This window comes from Bos indicus x Bos taurus, chromosome 1 (genome assembly GCF_003369695.1).
Source record: "Bos indicus x Bos taurus breed Angus x Brahman F1 hybrid chromosome 1, Bos_hybrid_MaternalHap_v2.0, whole genome shotgun sequence".
Taxonomy (NCBI): Eukaryota; Metazoa; Chordata; class Mammalia; order Artiodactyla; family Bovidae; genus Bos; species Bos indicus x Bos taurus.
The window spans coordinates 143,597,327-143,615,943 of NC_040076.1; the positions used below are offsets into that span (position 1 = coordinate 143,597,327).

The 18,617-nt window shown below is 56.8% G+C and overlaps 1 protein-coding gene across 2 annotated transcripts; it reads right to left on the reverse strand.

Annotated features, from left to right (window-relative positions):
• Nucleotides 1-1,549: 1,549 nt before the first annotated feature.
• Nucleotides 1,550-12,096, reverse strand: ICOSLG (inducible T cell costimulator ligand). 2 transcript variants are annotated; one of them, XM_027547362.1, is made up of 7 exons: nucleotides 11,887-12,096; nucleotides 10,468-10,508; nucleotides 9,187-9,549; nucleotides 7,854-8,135; nucleotides 5,523-5,693; nucleotides 4,555-4,590; nucleotides 1,550-3,709 (listed from the first exon to the last, which is right to left on the reverse strand). In XM_027547362.1, exons 1-7 carry the CDS (start codon nucleotides 11,898-11,900, stop codon nucleotides 3,699-3,701), a joined length of 918 nt encoding a protein of 305 aa, XP_027403163.1. In that variant the 5' UTR covers nucleotides 11,901-12,096; the 3' UTR covers nucleotides 1,550-3,698. The 2 variants fall into 2 exon arrangements, with proteins under 2 accessions (XP_027403163.1, XP_027403153.1); XM_027547352.1 differs by lacking the exon at nucleotides 1,550-3,709 and adding an exon at nucleotides 3,716-3,960 and having other exon boundaries at nucleotides 11,887-12,078.
• Nucleotides 12,097-18,617: the final 6,521 nt, after the last annotated feature.

Below are 18,617 nucleotides of genomic sequence, written 5' to 3' on the forward strand. Positions count from 1 at the left end.
CTGGCCAGTTACTGCCTGGGGCACACCCTGCCCTTAGGGTCACACCACCAAGACCCAGATCTATCCGAGTCCTTAGGAGACTTGGAAGGTGGTGTGGCCGAGGTTCTGTTCCTGACACGGGGTGGCTGGCCAGGGCCTGCACAGCTCCTGGGCATTGGGGCCTGTTCATGGGGGTCTCGTGGGGACCCAAGCCCCCACCCCCCACCCCCCAGGAAGTGTGCACTGTGCCCTCCCAACAGCAGCAGTGGCAGAAACCCCTCCCAGGAGCTCAGGCTGAGCCCGGGGGTCACTGACACAAGCCCCTGAATTCCTGACATTAAAGCCCCTGGACAAGGTCCAGCCTTCCCCACACCCTCACCCCACTGGAGCTGCCCTACCCTGCCGCTGTTTCTCACTTCTCCCTGATGACGGCAGAATCAACACGGATTCGAGGAAAGTATGCCGTGTTTACTAGTAACGAAGGAGGCTCTCCCCATGGGACTCGGGAGTCAGGAAGGAGCCCTGGGCAGCTGGGGATTGTGGCGGGGGCGGGTGCTGAGTCAGGGCTGGAGAACATTCAGGAATGCAGCAGACGGGCGGTTAGCAGTGGCCGGTGGGCCTGATGAGAGTGGGGAACACAGGGCAGACCACGCTGGGGGGACTATCTTTGGGCTGGGCCAGCGTGGGCACGGGCGCCAGTCACCAAGGACGGAATGGTCCCAGGTGAGCGCCTTCTGACTGGAAATGGCCTCTTTCTGAGAAGCCCTCTTTCTGAGAAGCCGGGACTTGGAAGGAGATGCAGACAGGATATGCCTGTTCGGCATTGTCCTGAGCCGCCTGCCAGCTTCCGGCCCAACCAGCAGCCAGTGTCATAGCACCCGGGCCTCATGGGCACTGGCAGAGCAGGGTGGCCCTCTCCTGAGGCTGCCCTTCCCAGGGTGGGAGCTGCAGTCACGGAGAGCGTCCAAGCTGCAGGGCCCGGGGAGGCAGAACCAGGCTCCAGCTGCCTGCTTTGTGGGAAAGGAAACTGGGGCGTGCTGGTCACGCAGCTTCCCTTCTGCCCTCTGCCCTCTCAACGAGCCTCCCCCTATCAGCGGGCTCCACCTCCCTGACAGGTGTTCACTGCACATCCGCTCTGTGCAGGGAAGAGGGGGCAGGGGCCACAGGCTCCCAGAGACCAGACTCCTGCAGCCTGTGGCCTCCACCCACGGCAATGCCAGCACCGGACTTGTGCCCAGCCCCTGACCTGGAATGTGAACCATCAGTCACCTCTCCTGTACCCCATGCAGGTGGGGACCCCGACAGCAGCTCTGCTGTCCTGCCCTGCGAGGAAAGGTGACATGGGGATCCTCGGTCTTGGCTACTGACCTCTGGGCAGGACCCCATCTGTGTGGGACGTTGAGAAGTACCCCCCCACCATCAGTAGGAACCCCCAAGAGTGACCAAATGCCTCCACACTGACCCATGTCCCCCGGGAGATGGGGCCACTCTGGAAGGGCAGGGGCCGGGTCCCCCACCGCAGTCAGGACTGGCCAAGTGGACTGAGTTGGTCCGCATGCTGACCAAAGTGTCTGGACCCAGGCATGCCAAGAGCTTATATTCTCTGGAACCAGGCTTCCAAAAATGTCAAAACTCGGCACTCACATGCTATCCATAATACAGCTTAAGACGCAAGCAGAGGCCCCAGGGTGAACTGGCCGGGGTGACCTGTGCGAGCTGGACAGAGAGGGCACTGCTGTGGCCCCAGAGGCCCGGAGGCAGCCAGGAGGGTCGGTCGGAGCCCAGCCAGAAGATGATGACTTTGGCACGGAGCCTGGAGGGCGTGGCCTCAGCTTCGGGAAGGCCAGGGCCAAGGCAGAGCCCACAAGCAAGTGGGAGAGAGTCCCTAGGGGCCCTCCCGGGCCAGGGTGTCAAGTGGGCCTGAGCCAGAGAGCCAGCCCTGCCGCTTCCCCAAGAATGAAACTGCTTCTGATTGGAAACCTGGAACCAGGCTCGGTCTCCCTGCAGCTGCACCATCCTGCCAGGCTGAGATGCCCCCTCCCTACCCCTCCAGCCAGGGGCTGCTCAGGGTCTGCTGGCCAGGCCTCCGGCAGGGTGGTGGAGCAGCCCTCCTGGGTCCCTGTCCTGGCGTCACAGCACAGTCACTGTGGACAGGCCACGCCCATCTGCCCATATCCACTCGGTTGCTCCCACCTGCCCGGCCCCACCTGCCGCTCCGGCTTCTTGCTCGAGATGCCGTGAGTCACCTTTCTGTCATTCTCTGAGGAACCACACATGCCTTCTAATGCTTTCATGTTAAAAGTCTGTGTGGATCCCACATCACACTCACGTACAGGCCATGTGAGGGCTTTTGGTACAAACACATGCAGGATTCTTGAAACACTGTTGGCTTAGAATCCACGCCAAGCCGCCTTGTTGAGTTTGCTGCAAGTCTGGGTCTGGGAGGTGCAGGTCTCACATGCCCGTTGGTGCTGAATAACCACAGGGCGACAGGCCCATTTCCTGTGGCGCGGGGGAGGCGCCCACCAGGCAACCTGGCAGACTCCGTCACAGAACCTGCTGGGAACACTGAACTGCTGGATGCAGTCCCGGAATTAACATGGAAACCACCTGGGCGGGGGCAGGGCATCAGGCTGCCTGCCCCCGGACTTGGCCATGGCTCCACTCTGGTCACTCAGTGGGCCTGGTGGGCTCCAGGGACCCCCTGGTTGAGGCAAGGTTGCTGCCATGACCCTGCAGTTTCTCAGGGGAGGCAGGTGGGGGCACAGGCAATGGTGAGAGGCTAGCAGGGGCTGCCCAGCGAGATTTGAGGAAATGTCTGCTGTGTTTGAAGAAAAGCTGCCGTGGCCGGGAGGTCACCCTCTGTCCACTCATGGCCCCACAGTGAAGGACCATGACGGTCACCTGTCCACACTGGTGTCCACTGGAAATGCTCGTCCCAGACCTGCCCAGGTGTCCCCTGCCGTAGAGTCCAAGCCCTTGGCTGCCCTGTCCAGCTGCTCCGCCCAGCACAGAGCTTCTCCTAAAATTCCACGTGCTTTTGAGGAGGGAAAACTAGCTTCTGACCAAAACAAAGGAGGTTGGGTTTTCCTCCCAGTCAGCATCCTGGAGAGACGTGAATTCAGGGGGGCTTTCCAGTGTTTCCTGTTTTGTGCTTCAGGACACACACACAGACACGGGGCCATTGGGCTGGAAGTGGGGTGGGAGCCTCACACGCAGACCCAGGGAGTGGCCGTTGCGTCTGGAGCGACCACTGCCCAGCACGGGTCATCTGGAAGAGAGGGCTCTCGCACACCTCTTCCTGGAGCAGACATTCTTCCTCCAGCTTCAGGAGTTCATCCCACAGCGAGTCGGGTCCGGAGCTGGTGGCAGGAAGGAGCTGTCATGGCCCTTCTCTTGTTCTGTGTTTGGTGGCAAAGGTGGGGGGCCCACCTACTTGGGGGCATGTGTAGCCCTGGGGAGCCACCATGCCAAACTTTTGAAAGGTTCACTGGGATCAGGGCAGCAGCTGGCACGTGCTCCCGGGATCAGCGTGGTCCTTTCAAGGGTGCCTTTCATGCTCCCCCAATGCCAGGAGGCCAGTGTCCATGCAGTCCCGAGCTTCTGGAGGAGATAGTCCACTCTGCCCGGCCTGTCCGAGTCAGTTCTTGAGCTGCCATCCGACGTCCCAGCTGGCGGCATCTCCTGGGAGCCCTGGCCTCGTCCTGGGGGGTCCCTCATCACACGTGCTCTTGGAAGGAAAGAGGAGAGAGGGCGTGAGCCTGGAGTCCACTCATTTCGGTGGCAGAGACTAGTCTTCTCAGGGCCCAGCACGGTGAAAGCAGGGTTGAGAACGGCTGCAGGCAGTGCACACTGGACTCTCAGGTCTGCGGGCCCGGATTCCTCAGCAAGCTGCGTCCCGCATCCTCCAGGATGGGCCTCGGGGACAGGCCTCCGGAGTGAATCTGCTGCGGTACCAGGCAGCTGCGGGCCGGGAATCACCTGGGTGAACAGGTGGGCAGGCACGTCGTGTGGGTTGTGCTCACCCTCCCCTGACAACCCTTCTCAAGGGCGGTTGAGGGGGAATGGGGTTCAGAGAGGTGAGGCCACTGGCTTCAGGCATGGAGCTGGCTGGCGGGACCCCAAAGGCCCTGGCAGCCCGAGGCACCTATCAGGGGGAAACCGAAACCCAAGGCCCTGTATGTGATACTTTCCCAGAGCGGGGCAGGAGCCACGTGACGTTTGCGTGGGAACTGTGAGGTGCTCGTCTGTACAAAGGGTCTGGACTTGCTGGAGAGCCCCACCCCGAGGGCTGTGATGGAGGGAGACCAGGGGAACGGAGACAGGGTGTGGAGCAGGGGCATCATGCTCCAGCCTCTCTGCTCCTGCGAACATTTGGAAAGTCCCAGAGTCAGCAGAGGACAGGGCAGCATGCCAGGAGGGAAGGCCTCCACTTGGGGTTTCACCAGCTGTGCACTGAAAGCACCTACTCCCTGGGCATTGAGCCATGCTCGTGCAGAGAGCCAAGCACCCAGCCACCCTGCCTGAGTGACCCGAGCTTCCTCCACGCGTCTCCTTCCCTCCCGGCAAACTCACCTGCGAGAGCTAGCTCTGGCCTTGCAACCTGGGCACCTGCGGGAATTAAGCATAAATGCTCAGGGTGGGGTAGTGAAGCAAGGCCTCTCTGAAGACCCCAAGGGCCCCATGCTCAGTACCCCCTCCACTCAACCCTCCTCTGGCTTCCTGCTCGGGTGAGGGGCTTTGCAGGCCACCCTGAGTCCCAGGACGAGACTTTGTAGGAGGTCAGGTGGGAAGCACCTGGAGAGGCTTGGGGGCTTTCACGGCCTCGGTTCCAGGGCGCTAGGTGACGTCTCTAAGAGGTGGAAGCTGGCAGCCAGGGGCACACCCCAGGGCCACAGGTGGAAACCCCTCTCGTCAGGCGGGCCTCCCACCATGAGTTGGGTCCTGAGTCCAACAGCGCTCCCCTTCCTTACTCTCTGGGGGGTCTCAGCGGGTCCTGACTCTGTTAATAGGACCTCTGGGGATGCCCGCTGACCTCCACCTCCAGGCTGACCTGGGGAGACTGTGCTGGGCCCAGGTCAGCCGTCAGCCCCTCTCGCTGACCCCTGGGTGCTTCCAGGGCCCACAGTCTTGGCTTTCCCGCTCCCACTGTGAGCCCTGCTTCGTTTCACGTAGCCAAACCCCAGACTTTCTGTATCTGTCTGAGTTTGGCCAGAACTGGACAGAAGGCCTTGAAGGGACTGGAAGGCAGCTCAGCCTCCACAGGGGCACTGCGACCTGACTTCCACATTAGTAGAGTCCTCCATCCTCCCCCAAACCTAGGAGACTGGCCTTCCCTTCCGGGGCGGGCAGTGTCAGGATCTTGGAGGCTGAGATCACACCCAGGAGCGTGCTGCAGCTACTACGTTCACTCTCGTTAGTGTGGTTACACTGCGTGTCCCATGAAAGCGACACCTCTCAGAGCTTGTAAACATCTCGGGAAAGGCGGCCCCACATCCCAACAACACAAAAGTGTGCTGTCCACAGCACAGGTGTCCCCATACCTGTGTAGCTTTTGGGTGGACACCTGCTCCTGCACAGCCAGCCCGTGGCGAGAGCCAGGAGCACGATCACGGCCAGCACGGCAAGGACGCTAAAAACCTGCTGGTGTTTCCCGCTGGGGCTGCCATCGACTGGGTCCTCTGTGATGCTGTCCTTGGTTCCCGTGAACGTTTCTGCAGGAGAGGAAAATCACGCAGGGCTTATAGACAGGGAGGAAAGGGGGGTTTTTTCATCCTGAAGGACTGGGCGCTAAGAGAAGCACTGATCCAACAAGACTTCCTAGAGGCACTTGATGGTTTTTAAGCTATAAAGCTGACGGAGACAAAGATTTCCTCTTCCAGGTAAGCCTTCATCTCTTCTTGGGACGCCCCTTCTCCTCAGCCCACTGGTGAGACCTGTAACCCCAGTGCTTCCTAGAGGTTCACACCTGGGGATGGAGTGGAAGGAAGCATAAGTCTTCCTGGCTTTTTAAACTTTAATTCTTTCTAGCTTAATTGCTGGCTTAAAAAAAAATGGTGAAATTTACATAACAAAATGAACCATTTTATAACCATTCAGTGGCCTTTACTAATTTAAAAGTTCATGCAGCCATGACTGTTATCTGATTCCAGAACTTTTCATGCCACAAAGGGAAACCCTCTGCCCCCCAGCAGTCACTCCCCACCCCCTACCCCGGGCATGCGTGCATGTTGAGTCACTAAGTTGTGTCTGACTTTTTGCAACCCTGTGGACTATAGCCTGCAGGATCCTCTGTCCATGAAATTCTCCAGGCAAGAATACTGGAGTGGGTTGCCATTCCCTTCTCCAGGGGATCTTTCCGACCCAGGGATCGAACCCAAGTCTTTTGGGTCTCCTGCATTACCACTGCACCGCCTGGGAAGCCCTTCCCCCTCCCCGCCCCCGGCAAACTCTAATCTACATTAGATTAGTCTGTTTGGGTTTACCTATTCTGGACATTTTGTACCAGTGGAGCCATACGCTATGAGGACTGTTCCGTCTGGCTTCTCCCACTGAACATCATTTGCTCACCCGTGCTGCAGCAACCTCAGAGCTTTGCTCCTTTTCGTGGCTGAGTGACGCTATACCTTGTGGATGGACACTCTGTGCTCACCCCTCTGTCCACCTACGGACTCCTGGGCGTCCCCACCTTTTGGTTACTGTGAATAAGCTGCTGTGAACATTCACATACAAGTATTTGTCTGAGTCTCGCTTCCAGAGCCCTTGGCCACACACCCAGGTGTGTGGACCTGCTGGGTCACTGCTGATCCTGTGTTTAGTTTTTTAAGGAACCAGCAGACCGTTTTCCACGGCGGCTGCACCACTCCGAATCTGTTGGAAGTGCACGAGGGGGCCAGCCCCCTGTCCCAGTGCCCCACCATGGTGCCTCTTGGGGAGTGGTTCTCAGGGGCTGACAGGCAACACCCTCCCCAGGCAGCTTGTGACAAGTGCCCCATGTTTCCCAAACCTGGAGAAGCTACAAACCAGACAGTGGCGAGGCCCCCCATGTGCCTTAGAACCACCCAGAAGCTTTTCAACACATTCCAGAGGTGCTGATTCAGAGAGTGTGGGCACGTGATGAGGGGGCACAGGGGTTCCCAGTTGTTCCCGGAGCAGCCAGGCTGAGACCACGACCCCAGGAGACCCTCCTGCTCTCCTCCCATCCCCCCTCCTCTGCCTCCAACTATCCTGCTGGGACGCAGAGTCAGAGGAGGCCTTTAGTGCAGCCAGAGGACTGTGACTGCTGAGCCACAGGGCTGCATCTGTATTCCAGGAGAATGCCCGGGCCAGACACTCCCGGCAACCAGGATGCTCTTGGTACCAGGCAGGTCTGGACCCCATCCCCCAGCTCCCGCCCTCCTTCCCCAGCATCTCAACCCTGCTAACAGGGACTCACAGACCCAGAGAGCCTATGGCTTTTACAAAGGAGTCACCCGCCTGCACCCTTTTACGGGGGGCCTTGGGCAGTGGCTGGGCCCAGCTGGACCCGCTGGTAGAGTTGTTCTGGCTTCTTAGGGGGCATATGTCCAAAGAGTGTGGAAGGGAGCCATGCTGGATGGGGCTTCCATCCCAGTGCTTCTGCTGCCTCTTTCTGTGGCTTGTGAGATTTTCAGAGCCTCAGTCCCCCATCTGTGAAATGGGTCACCAAAACTGACCCCTGAGCACAAGCCAGCTCCTGCCCTCAGCATGGTGACACTCTCACCTGCCCTCCCTGCCCCGCCTCTGACGCTGCTGCCCAGTCTCCTCACAGGGGCTTTGTCTCCTGCCCAGTCACCCCCGGCCCGGCCTTGGGTTGGGGTCAGCATGCAGCCCCGTGGGGTCCCCTGGGACCTCACCTGTCTGGCCGCTCGTCAGGTTCTGGTGTAGCAGCACATTCTCAATGCAGCAGCCCACGTTGACATGGGGGGTTCGCCCGATTCTCAGGACACTGACCACATCATACAGGCCCCGCGCGTTCAGGGACACCGTGTTATTCTGCAGGGCGCTGTCCAGCACGCTGTTGTCCGTCTTGTTGATCCAGTACACATTTGGCCGCGGGTAGCCGTTGGTAGACGTGCACGTGAAGGTGAGCTCCTCGTCCTGGGACGGGCCGCTGACCACAGGCATGCTGTAGTTTGCTGCAGGGAGAGACATGGGCTGAGGGGTGCCAGGTCCTGAAGGTCAGAAAAGGGGGGACACATGCCAAGGGCCAGGGCAGGGGGGAGGCAGCCATTGAGCCCGTGATGCTGGAGCAGGGGCAGGACCAAAACTGTGGTCTCGTCAGCAGCACAGGCTCCGTTCTGCCCAGGAGCCACCCCCAGGTCAATAAGAAGGCTGCTGAGTCTGGTGAGCAGTGAGCAGTGCCCACTTCCTGCCCCAATGGGGCTGGCCTCATTTGAGTCTACTGACACAGACAGCTGGCGATCCCCCGTGTCCACTGAAGGATGCCCTGAGCAGCCTGCTGGAGACGCTTTCATTTTCTGACTCTCCTGACCTCATTTAGTACCTTACAGCACTGGTTTCTTATTTCATCAAAAAACCTAGTTTGAGAGGCTTCCTTGGTGGCTCAGTGGTAAAGAATCTGCCTGCCATTCCAGGAGACGCAGGTTTGATCCCTGATCACGGAGGATCCCACATGCTGCACAGCAACGTAGCCTGTGAACCGCAACTACTAAGCCTGTGCTGTTGAGCTTGGAGCCTCAACTACTGAGCCCATCACTGAGCTGCAGCTACTGGGCCCACATGCCCTGGAACCCATGCTCCACAACAAGAGAAGCCGCCACAATGAGAGGCCGCACAGCACAACTAGAGAGGACCCTCTGTTTGCCACAACTACAGAAAGCTCGCGTGCAGCAATGAAGACCTAGTGCAGCTGAAAATAAAATAAGTGAATTATGTAAAAGAGTCTAGACTGGGTTGAGCTGGAGAGTTCAAAGCAAAGACAGCAAGATGGGGAGCTCCCATATGGAAGCAGGCAGCCTCGGATACTGGAAAACAGTCTCAGGAGTTGAATGATCTTTGCTGCCTTTAGCTGTACACAAAGTTAAACACCAGACCACAGAGGGATCGGGGTTTTCTTTAAGGGAACACACAGGTGAAAGAGCCACAGGAAACGGCTGTCACTTACTGACACTTCTTCCTGGACATAAGGCTGGGATGAAATCAGCTTGGCCGCTTCCTCTGTCTTACCTGCCACGTGCAGCGTGACCGCAACTTCCAAAATCTTTTTTAATTCCAAGGACTTCCGAAACACCAGGCAGTTGAACTTCTGCTCATCCTGGGGGGTGACGTTGCGCAGGTGCAGAGAGAAGTCGCCCTGCTTCATGCTGTCCAAGGACAGCCGAGCCCGGTCCTTGTAGTGGTTATCACCGTGGCTGGCAGAGCTGTTTCCGGACAGGTGGTAGGTCACCACGGAGTCGACATTCCCTTTGCCCGCCATGCTGATTTGCCAGTAAACGTAAAGGTCGTTTAAATCAAAGCTGTTTTTTTCAGGGTAAATGCAGCGGAGCTGGACATCGCTGCCCACCATCGCTCGGACTTCTTCTTGACTCTCTGCAACCACCCACAGAGAACAGAAATCATCTTCTGCACCTGACCCCCAACTTTGACGTCACCCTATGGGGGGTGGAGGGGGGAGCTGCTGAGTTGCAAGACTCAAACTCCAATTGTGATTCATCTCAGTAGGAAAGGAATATGTTAATAAGAAGCACACAGGGAACCCAAAGTATTGTAAACATTCGGACCCTGGCGGTGAACAGCTCCAGTGGAGGGCCAGGGCTGGTTTCCTGGGATCAAGTGGAAGACCAGCCTTGGGAGGATCAGGCCCTGGGGCACTGGGACTGCTCCTCACAGTTTCTGCTACTTCTTGGGATTTTTATAACAAATTAAAAATAAAAAGGTTTAAAAAAAAATTTAGACGTTTTCAAAGAAAGCATAAGCTTCTCAGTATCACTGTGATACTGCTTGTGCTGCATCAGTGCAGGCCCAGCGAGGCTCTGGGGTGTTCCAGCCATAGGAATGCCAGCAGGGAGAGTGGCCACGCGCCCTGGCCCATTCCTCTGCGGGCTGGAGGGCCGGACAAGGCCTCGATCTCCACTGTGGTGCTGCACCCCATTTCATGCTCTCCTGGATGCTGGTGGCTTTGGGGAGCACAGGGGCTGCAAGAAACAGGAAGCCCAGCTGCTGGCTCCTCTGGGAAGTGGAGGTTCTGAAACACTTGGGGGGAACTGCACTGTGCTTGCCCCAAACATGAAACAAAACAAAACCTTGGGGGCTGGTGGAGCGCTCCCCTTAGTGGCTGTCAGTCCTACACATTACCTCAGGCTTGGGGGCCCAGCTTTCTCATAAGGACCCCTGGAAAAACAGGCAGGCCTGTGAGGAGGGCCCCACTGACACCTGCCTCCGCCCCAGGTCCTACTGCTCAGCGCTGAAGGGCTTGGAAGCCTCCCCAAGAGCGCCTCCTGCACTTACCGGCTTGCAGGCCCCAGAGCAGCAGCAGGAACAATCCAGGACTGGGAAGAAACAACCAGAAAGCCAGGTGAGTCCCGCTTCTTCCAGACTAGGCAAGAGCCGGTTACACACATCATCCAAATGGGAATACATCCACAACCAGCCAGCCCATCAGCCCAGGGTCCCTGGGGCAGCCAGGAACTCAGGCAGAGGAGCCAGGACCGCAACCTCCCTGCCAAGCACAGCAAGCCCCTGCCAGGGACCAGCTCTGTATTAACAGAACGCCCCTCACAGGAATTTTGAGAGTGAGATAAAGGGTATTGAGAGGGGTCACCAGACCCTTGGTAGTGTGGCTTCGCATGGATGGGGTCCAAGAAACTGTATAAAATCAGAAAAAAAAAAACCACTTTCCCAGCATTTGAAATTTGAAAGACAGGATGTAAGATGCTTGCCTCAAGGGAAGGTCAGAGCAGCCCCAGGACAACCTTCTGAAGGAACAGTCATTCAGGAACCAGAACTGGTGGCTCCACCCAGCCTGTGGGCAGCTCAGCCCTGGGGGCCAGCAGATGTGTCTCAGCGCTCCCAGGCTCCGGGCACCTTCAGTCTGGGAGCCTCTGCGCCCTGCACGCCCCAGCTGTGCCCGCCCCCGCTCCCACCCCCTCACCTGTCGCCTCCCTGCCCCTGCCCCAGCCCACAGCTCCCTGGGTCAGATAGGAGAAAGTGCACACTCAGAGGCAGGGTGGCTGGTGGCTGTGACATCCCAGTACTTTTATTTTCCTTTCTTGAGGGAATAATCTTTACCTGCATTTCTAACTAGGGAGACTAAGTGGTGGGACCGACGGGACGGAGTGGGGAAGGGGGTGGAAGGAGGGGGGAAGAAGTGGGGGCTTCTGAGTTGTGTGATAGGACACCTGGGGATGGGGTACCGCACCATCTCATCAAGTGGGGCACAGGCTGCCTACCCTAAGACTTCCCTGAAGGCAGCGTTTTGGCCAAAAGTGGAGGGGGAGTTGGGAGCAGAGGGCGGATAGTGGGGGGCAATCCAGGCGTCGGGGGCGGTGGGCACCAGCCCGCATTGGAAGTAAATGAGCGACTTTGGCACAGCGCGGTCACGCCCTTCTTTCCTCTGGGTAACCGCTGGGACGGGGGAGGGCAAGGGGGGAAGTGAGCGTGGGTCGCTGCGTCTTCTCAGCTCTCCGCTCTCCCTCCCTCGGCGGGGACCCGGCCCGAGCATACACCCGCGCAAGGCCACCGTCCTTCGCCGCCCTCCCGCCCGCACGTAACCGCACCTGCCGCGGCCCAGCCCGAGGCCGCCCCGCCTCCGCTGCCCCGCCAGGCTACTGGTCCCCGGAGATAACTTCGCTTCCCGGCGCCGCGCGTCCGCGCCGCGCCTCCGCTCCGTCCCGCGAACCTACAGGACGCGGCCGCGCACACACTCACCTCCTCGGCCGCATGGTGGGGGCGGAGACCGCGGCCCGCCCCGGAGATCTCGGGGCGCTAGAGACCGCAGCCAGAGGGAGGTCTCGGGCGGCGGGAAAACTCCGAGCACGGGCGACCTCGGGCCGCGGGAGCCCTCGGAGCGGCCGGCCAACACCAGCCAAGCTCCCGCCGCGCCTCGGAGGCTCTGGGCCCTGAGCGGGTAGTGGGCTGAGACCCGGGCAGAGATCAGCCTGGCCCCGCCCCTGGCCCCGCCCCTGGCCCCTCCCACTGCCTCGGCCAGGAGCTGTGGGAACCGAAGCGTGGACACTGACTCACGAAAGTTAAGCCCTTCCCAGGCAAGGGTGCACGTCTGGCCCCGAGGGTAGCAGGCCGGGGGCTCCAGACCCGGCAAGTTGAGGACAGGGAAGGCCCCATGGAGGAGGGCGGCGAAGGCCGCTGCGGGAGTACTTGCCTGGCTGAAGGGAGGCTAAATGCTGTCCCCCAAAGTCGCACAGAACGTCCGCGCCCCCAAGCGCCCAGCTTCCGCCGGCGCACGCCGGCCGCCCCACCCCTGCGCCCTGAGAGCCTGGCTAGGCGGGCTGGGTGTCAGTCTCCCGCCCTCCTTCCCCCTCTAGGAACCCAGTCAGTTCCTCCAGGGCTAGGTGACGTGAGAACTCCACGACTGTTCAGGAACGAATGAATGAGTGGCCGGAAGGCGGAAGGCAGGCTGGCAGGCCCCGTCTTCCAGTCCAGTCCTAGGTCACCCCCTGCCCCGCCGCCCAGTCTGGCTCCTCTGTCCTTCCTCCATCCTGGGCCTCCTGCCGCAGCACTCAGTTCAGTTCAGTCACTCAGTCTTGTCCGACCCTTTGCGATCCCATGGACTGTAGCACACCAGGCTTACCTGTCCATCACCAACCCCTGGAGCTTGCTCAAACTCATGCCCATCGAGTTGGTGATGGCATCCAACCATCTCATCATTTGTCGTCCCCTTCTCCTCCTGCCTTCAATCTTTCCCAGCATCGGGGTCTTTTCTATTGAGTCAGCGCTTCCCATCAGGTGGTCAAAGTATTGGAGCTTCAGCTTCACCATCTGTCCTTCCAATGAATATTCAGGACTGATTTCCTTTAGAATTGACTGGTTTTATACACTTGCTGTCCAAGGGATTCTCAAGAGTCTTCTTCAACTCCACAGTTCAAAAGCATCAATTCTTCAGCACTCAGCTTTCTTTATGGTCCAACTCTCACATCCATACACGACTACTGGAAAAACCATAGCTTTGACTATACAGACCTTTGTCTGTAAAGCAATGTCTCTGCTTTTTAATATGCTGTCTAGGTTTGTCATAGCTTTTCCTCCAAGAAGCAAGCATCTTTTAATTTCATGGCTGCAGTCACCATCTGCAGTGATTTTGGAGCCCAGGGAAATAAGTCTCTCGTTGTTTCCCCATATTTGCCATGAAGTGATGGGACCAGATGCCATGATCTTAGTTTTTTGAATGTTGAGTTTTCAGCCAGCTCTCACTTTCATCAAGAGGCTCTTTAGTTCCTTTTCACTTTCTGCTGTAAAGGTGGTGTCATCTGTATATCTGAGGTTATTGATATTTCCCCCAGAAATCTTGATTCCAACTTGTGTGCTATTCAGCTTGGCATTTCACATGATGTACTCTGCATAGAAGTCAAATAAGCAGGGTGACAGTATACAGTCTTGTCATACTCCTTTCTCAATTTGGAACCAGTCTGTTGTTCCATGTCCAGTTCTAACTCTTGCTTCTTGACCTGCACACAGATTTCTCAGGAGGCAGGTAAGGTAGTATGGTATTCCAATCTCTTGAAGAATTTTCCACAGTTTTTTGTGATACACACAGTCAAAGGTTTTATTTAGCATAGTCAATGAAGCAGAAATAGGTGTTTTTCTGGAATTCTCTTGCTTCTATGGATGTTGGCAATTTGAACTCTGGTTCCTCTGCCTTTTCTAAATCCAGCTTGAACATCTGGAAGTCTCAGTTCACGTACTGCTGAAGCCTGGCTTGGAGAATTTTGAGCATTGTTTTGCTAGCATGTGAGATGAGTGCAATTGTGTGGTAGTTTGAACATTCTTTGGCATTGCCTTTCTTTGGGATTGGAATGAAAACTGACCTTTTCCAGTCCTGTGGCCACTGCTGAGTTTTCCAAGTTTGCTGGCATATTGAGTGCAGCACTTTCACAGCGTCATCTTTTAGGATTTGAAATAGCTCAGCTGGAATTCCATCACCTCCACTAGCTTTGTTCATAGTAATGCTACCTGAGGCCCACTTGACTTCACACTCCAGGATGTCTGGTTCTAGGTAATTGATGGTGGTTATTTGGGTCATTAAGATCTTTCTTGTATTGTTCTTCTTAATATCTTGCCACCTCTTCTTAATATCTTCTGCTTCTGTTAGATTCATACCCTTTCTGTTCTTTATTAAGCCCATCTTACATGAAATGTTTCCTTGCTATCTTTAATTTTCTTGAAGAGATCTCTAGTCTTTCCCATTCTATTGCTTTCCTCTATTTCTTTGCATTGATCATTTAGAAAGGGTTTCTTATCTCTCCTTGTTGCCTTTCACTTCTCTTCTTTTCTCGGCTATTTATAAGACCTCCTCAGACAGCCATTTTACCTTTTTGCATTTTTTTTTCTTGGGGATGGTTTTCATCTTGGTTTCCTGTACAATGTTATGAACCTCCATCCATAGTTCTTCAAGCACTCTATATAGCAGATCTAATCCCTTGAATTATTTGTCATTTCCACTGTATAATTGTAAGGGATTTGATTTAGGTCATACCTGAATGGTTTAGTGGTTTTCCCTACTTTTTTCAATTTAAGTCTGAATTAAAGACTTTGCATATTTACACATTAAAGGCTCTGAGAAGCCCACCTTGTGGAAAGTTGTTCAGTCTTTGCTCCTCCAAGCTTGTGGGACTTGATGCTCTTGTTTTCTGGTCTGGTAACACTGGGGGAGCACCAGAGCCCCACGCTAAGGACAAACACTATGTTTATTCCTTCCTCACCCCTCCCAGTCAACTTGGCCTCTCTCTGGGAGTCCCAGCTGAGTCAGTGCTCCCCCTCCCTCCTTCCGCACAGGGCAAGCAGGTGCCAATGAGGTGAGGGGATGGAGTCACGAGGGAGCAGGTGCCCTCTCTGCTGGGCATCTCTGGAAGGACCTGAGCTCCTAGGCACCTGCCTCAGGTCCGGAGGGTCATGTCTTGGGTGGAGCAGGCAGGAGGGGTGTGTGCTGCTGCCCTGGCTGATGGAGATGCTGAGACTTGCCTTTGGAGGGGGGTAGGAGAGGGAGGGTGTAAGGTGAGGGCAGAACCAAGGGGGCTCCCCTGGCCCCAGCCATCTGCTGCCCGCTATCACTCTTTCAACCAAGGTTTAGTGCCCACCCACCACGGCCTGTGTGAGCACTAACGATAACAACTTAAAATAAGAGAATCTCCGCCTGGTAGAAACCATCACTTCTCTGGAGACAAGAACAAACAAGACAAAGAAGTAAAAGAGATGGGCTGGGAGGTGGGATGAGAGGGTGGGGATTGCCGGTGGCCAGGGAGAGAGGCCTGCAGGCCTAAAGCCCAGGGGCTTCACTCCTCCCAGGTCAGGCTGGGAGACTGGGGTGGAGGATTTAAAGAGGCCAAGGAGGATTTACCCTCCCTTTTCTTTTTTTTTTTTTAATCCATCAACTCTGATTTACCCTCCCTTTTCTGTGATCAGGAGCAAAGAAGGGACAGGGGTCCTGGTCAGGGCTCCTGGTCAGGTGTCCAGTGAGGGCACAGACAGTCTGAACCTGGGTGGGGGACGTCCTGAAGGGGCTGGAAATGGGAGCCAGGAGGAAAGGTAAGATTTGGCCAGGAGAGCTGGCCATGGGCATGGATCAAATCAGAAACGGGGACTCAGGACGCTTCCCATTGCCAGAGCCAGAAAAACAGCGCTGCATCTACAACACACTTAGCGGGGACACTTGATGATGGGAGTGAGCACCTCGTCAGGCCTAGTGGGGCTGGAGGGGGCATGATATCGGTGGCCTTTGATCCTCTCCCCCAACAGCTGGTAAAGGAGGACAGCGTTTGCCGAGAGCCAGCCCCAGCATCACCCGCGGGTGAGGAGGAAGAGACAAGGGACCGTCTGCGGCGCTGCTCCTCACCTTCCCGGGTCCAGCCCGGCCAGCAAATCCCGGGGTTCTCTCTGATTGGACAGGCGGAGGGCTGCGCTGCACTGACTGGCTGACGGCTGGGTTCTCCTCCCCCGACCTGGCTCCCAGTAGGATGCCGCCTCTACCCGCAGGGAGCGGGAGCGGGAGCGGTGGACCCCCTTGCAACCTCAGATTGTTGGAGAGTACCAGGTCGAGCCCCCCTCGGTAAAAGTCTCCCTCGGAGGGTGCCGTCTCACGTGGACCTGGGAAGCGAAGGTGCCCAGTCGGTGTCTGGAGCAGCCTTCAGTGCCTCCCGGTTACTGCCCCAGGGCTGCGGAGGAGGAAACGCGGTGGGCTTCAAGGGGCTGACACCCTCGAGTTGGCAGCTTCTGGGCATTGGTGCCAGGCTCTGGCAGCCCTCCATGCCAGACCCCAGAAGACCAAGTGTTGCTGCCAGGCCCACCAGAGTGTGGGGACCCCAGGCCCAAGGAACGTGCTGTTGGTTGAGCAGGCAGACAAGGGTAGGGAGTGTAGCTAGGTTGGAAGGGGGCATCCAAGCTTCTCAGGGCAGTGGGGCCCGGGCACCCCTGGAGTGGGCAGAAGACCAGTCCCAGGAACCTCAGACTGGCAAGTGCTCCTCAGGAGCAGAGTGATGTTCAGCAAGTTACTTAACCCTGCTGTGCCTGTGATTCCCATTTGTGAGGTGGGAATAGCCTTGATGTGAGGTCATCGTGAATGAATACATATACAGCATACACAGCAAGACTCCCACGTGGGTTACTCACGGAGGGTTTCAAGGCAAGTGGACACACACAAACGGCCCTCGGGAGGCTTCCTGTGGGTGAGGCAAGGTTCTCCTCTCTTCCCTTCACTGTGACTGCTTCTCAGGCAATCGGGGTGGGAGTCAGGGGTTGGAGAGAGAAGCCCCCAGAAGGTTGTCTATGCATAGGAACCAAGAAGGATCCGAGGATCCGAGGCTCTGGGGGCAGATTCGGAAGCAGGACCCCACTTCCACCAAGTGGGGGCATAAAACAATAGAAATGCAGCCTCCTATCCAGTTCTGGGGGCTGGTTGCCCGAACCAGCCATCCTTGAGGGGCTCCAGGCCCATTAGGCTTCCAGCTCGCTCTGCCCCCGGGGCCACGGACTTGTCCTCTGAACAGGATCAGGTCTCCTCTGCCTCCCCTGACCAGGACGTTCGGGATCACACAAAATTCACCCTAATCTCCCTGCCTCCCCCTCCTCACCTCGGCCAAGTCCCCTTTTGCCATATAAGTTGATATTCACAGGTTCTGGGCTTTAGGACAGGGACATCTTTTGGGGGTCATTGTTCAGCTGACCACAGGGGGTCACAAGGGGCCCCTGTAGTTGGGATTAAATAGTTTTAGAATTTCAAGGTGTTTGAGAAAAAGCCAAAGATGTAAAGCTGCTTTGAGAGGCTTTGGGCCCCTGCCTGGCAGCAGGTGAAGGAGAGCAGACACCGGCAGGTCAGCTCTCTCAGCACCGGCTGCCTTGGGTGGAAGCAGCTGGAGTCAGCCTGCTGGCAAACAGCTGTCACCAGACCTGTCCTGGCCTGGACCCAGAGCTTGGCCTCCCCAAGGGTCTCACCTGTGCCCGAGGCTCCTGTCCCCACTGGCCCTCCGTGTTTTCTGGGGCTGCGTGAGCTTAGTTTCATTACAAATCTTTAGCCCCTGGACAGGAGACCTGTGACATCAGAGTTCAGGACTGTCCTGCCAGCTTGGAGAGAAGGTCTTCATGAAGATGAGGATGTCTGTATCAGCTAGGGCTGTGTGTGTGTGTGTGTGTGTGTGTGTGTGTGTGTGTGTGTAGAGAGAGAGAAAAAAATTGATTTCAAGGAATTGACTCCTGTAATTATGAAGGGCTGATGAACCCTGAATCTGCAGGGTGAGCTGGCTAGCCTTCTTGCTCAGGGGAGGTTAGGCCTTTGATGGCTCAGGAGTCGCCCCCTGTCCCAGTATGCTGGGGCCACTATGGTGAAATCCCACATACTGGGCAGCTTGCAAACAACAGAAACATCCTGCTCGGAGTGCTGGGGCTGGAACTGGTGGATCAGGTGCCTGCAGGGTCAGGTGAGGGCCCTTTCCCTGGTCACACACTTCTCGGTCACACAGGCAGGGGTGGGTGAGAGAGCTTCCTGGGACCTCTTTTGTAAGGGCACTAACCCCATCTTGAGGGATTCCCTGGTAGCTCAGACTGAGAAGAGTCTGCTTGCAATGCAAGAGACCTGAGTTGGATCCTTGGGTCAGGAAGATCCCCTGGAGAAGGAAATGGCAACTCAATCTAGTTTTCTTGCCTGGAAAATCCCATGGATGGAGGAGCTTGGCAAGCTGCAGTCCATAGGGTCTCAAAGAGTTGTACATCACTGAGCAACTTCACTTCACTAATCCCATCTTAGGGTCACCTCTCAAAGGCCCCACCTCCTAACACCATCACCTTGGAGGCCAACTTGGGTTAGGATCAACAGGTGAATTATGGGTCACAGACATTCAGACCGCAGCACCCACCTGCCTTGTGAAGGGTTGCCTGCTTTACTCAAAGTCCACCAGTTTGCCAACCTACCCAGAAGTCCTTTCACAGAAACCTCC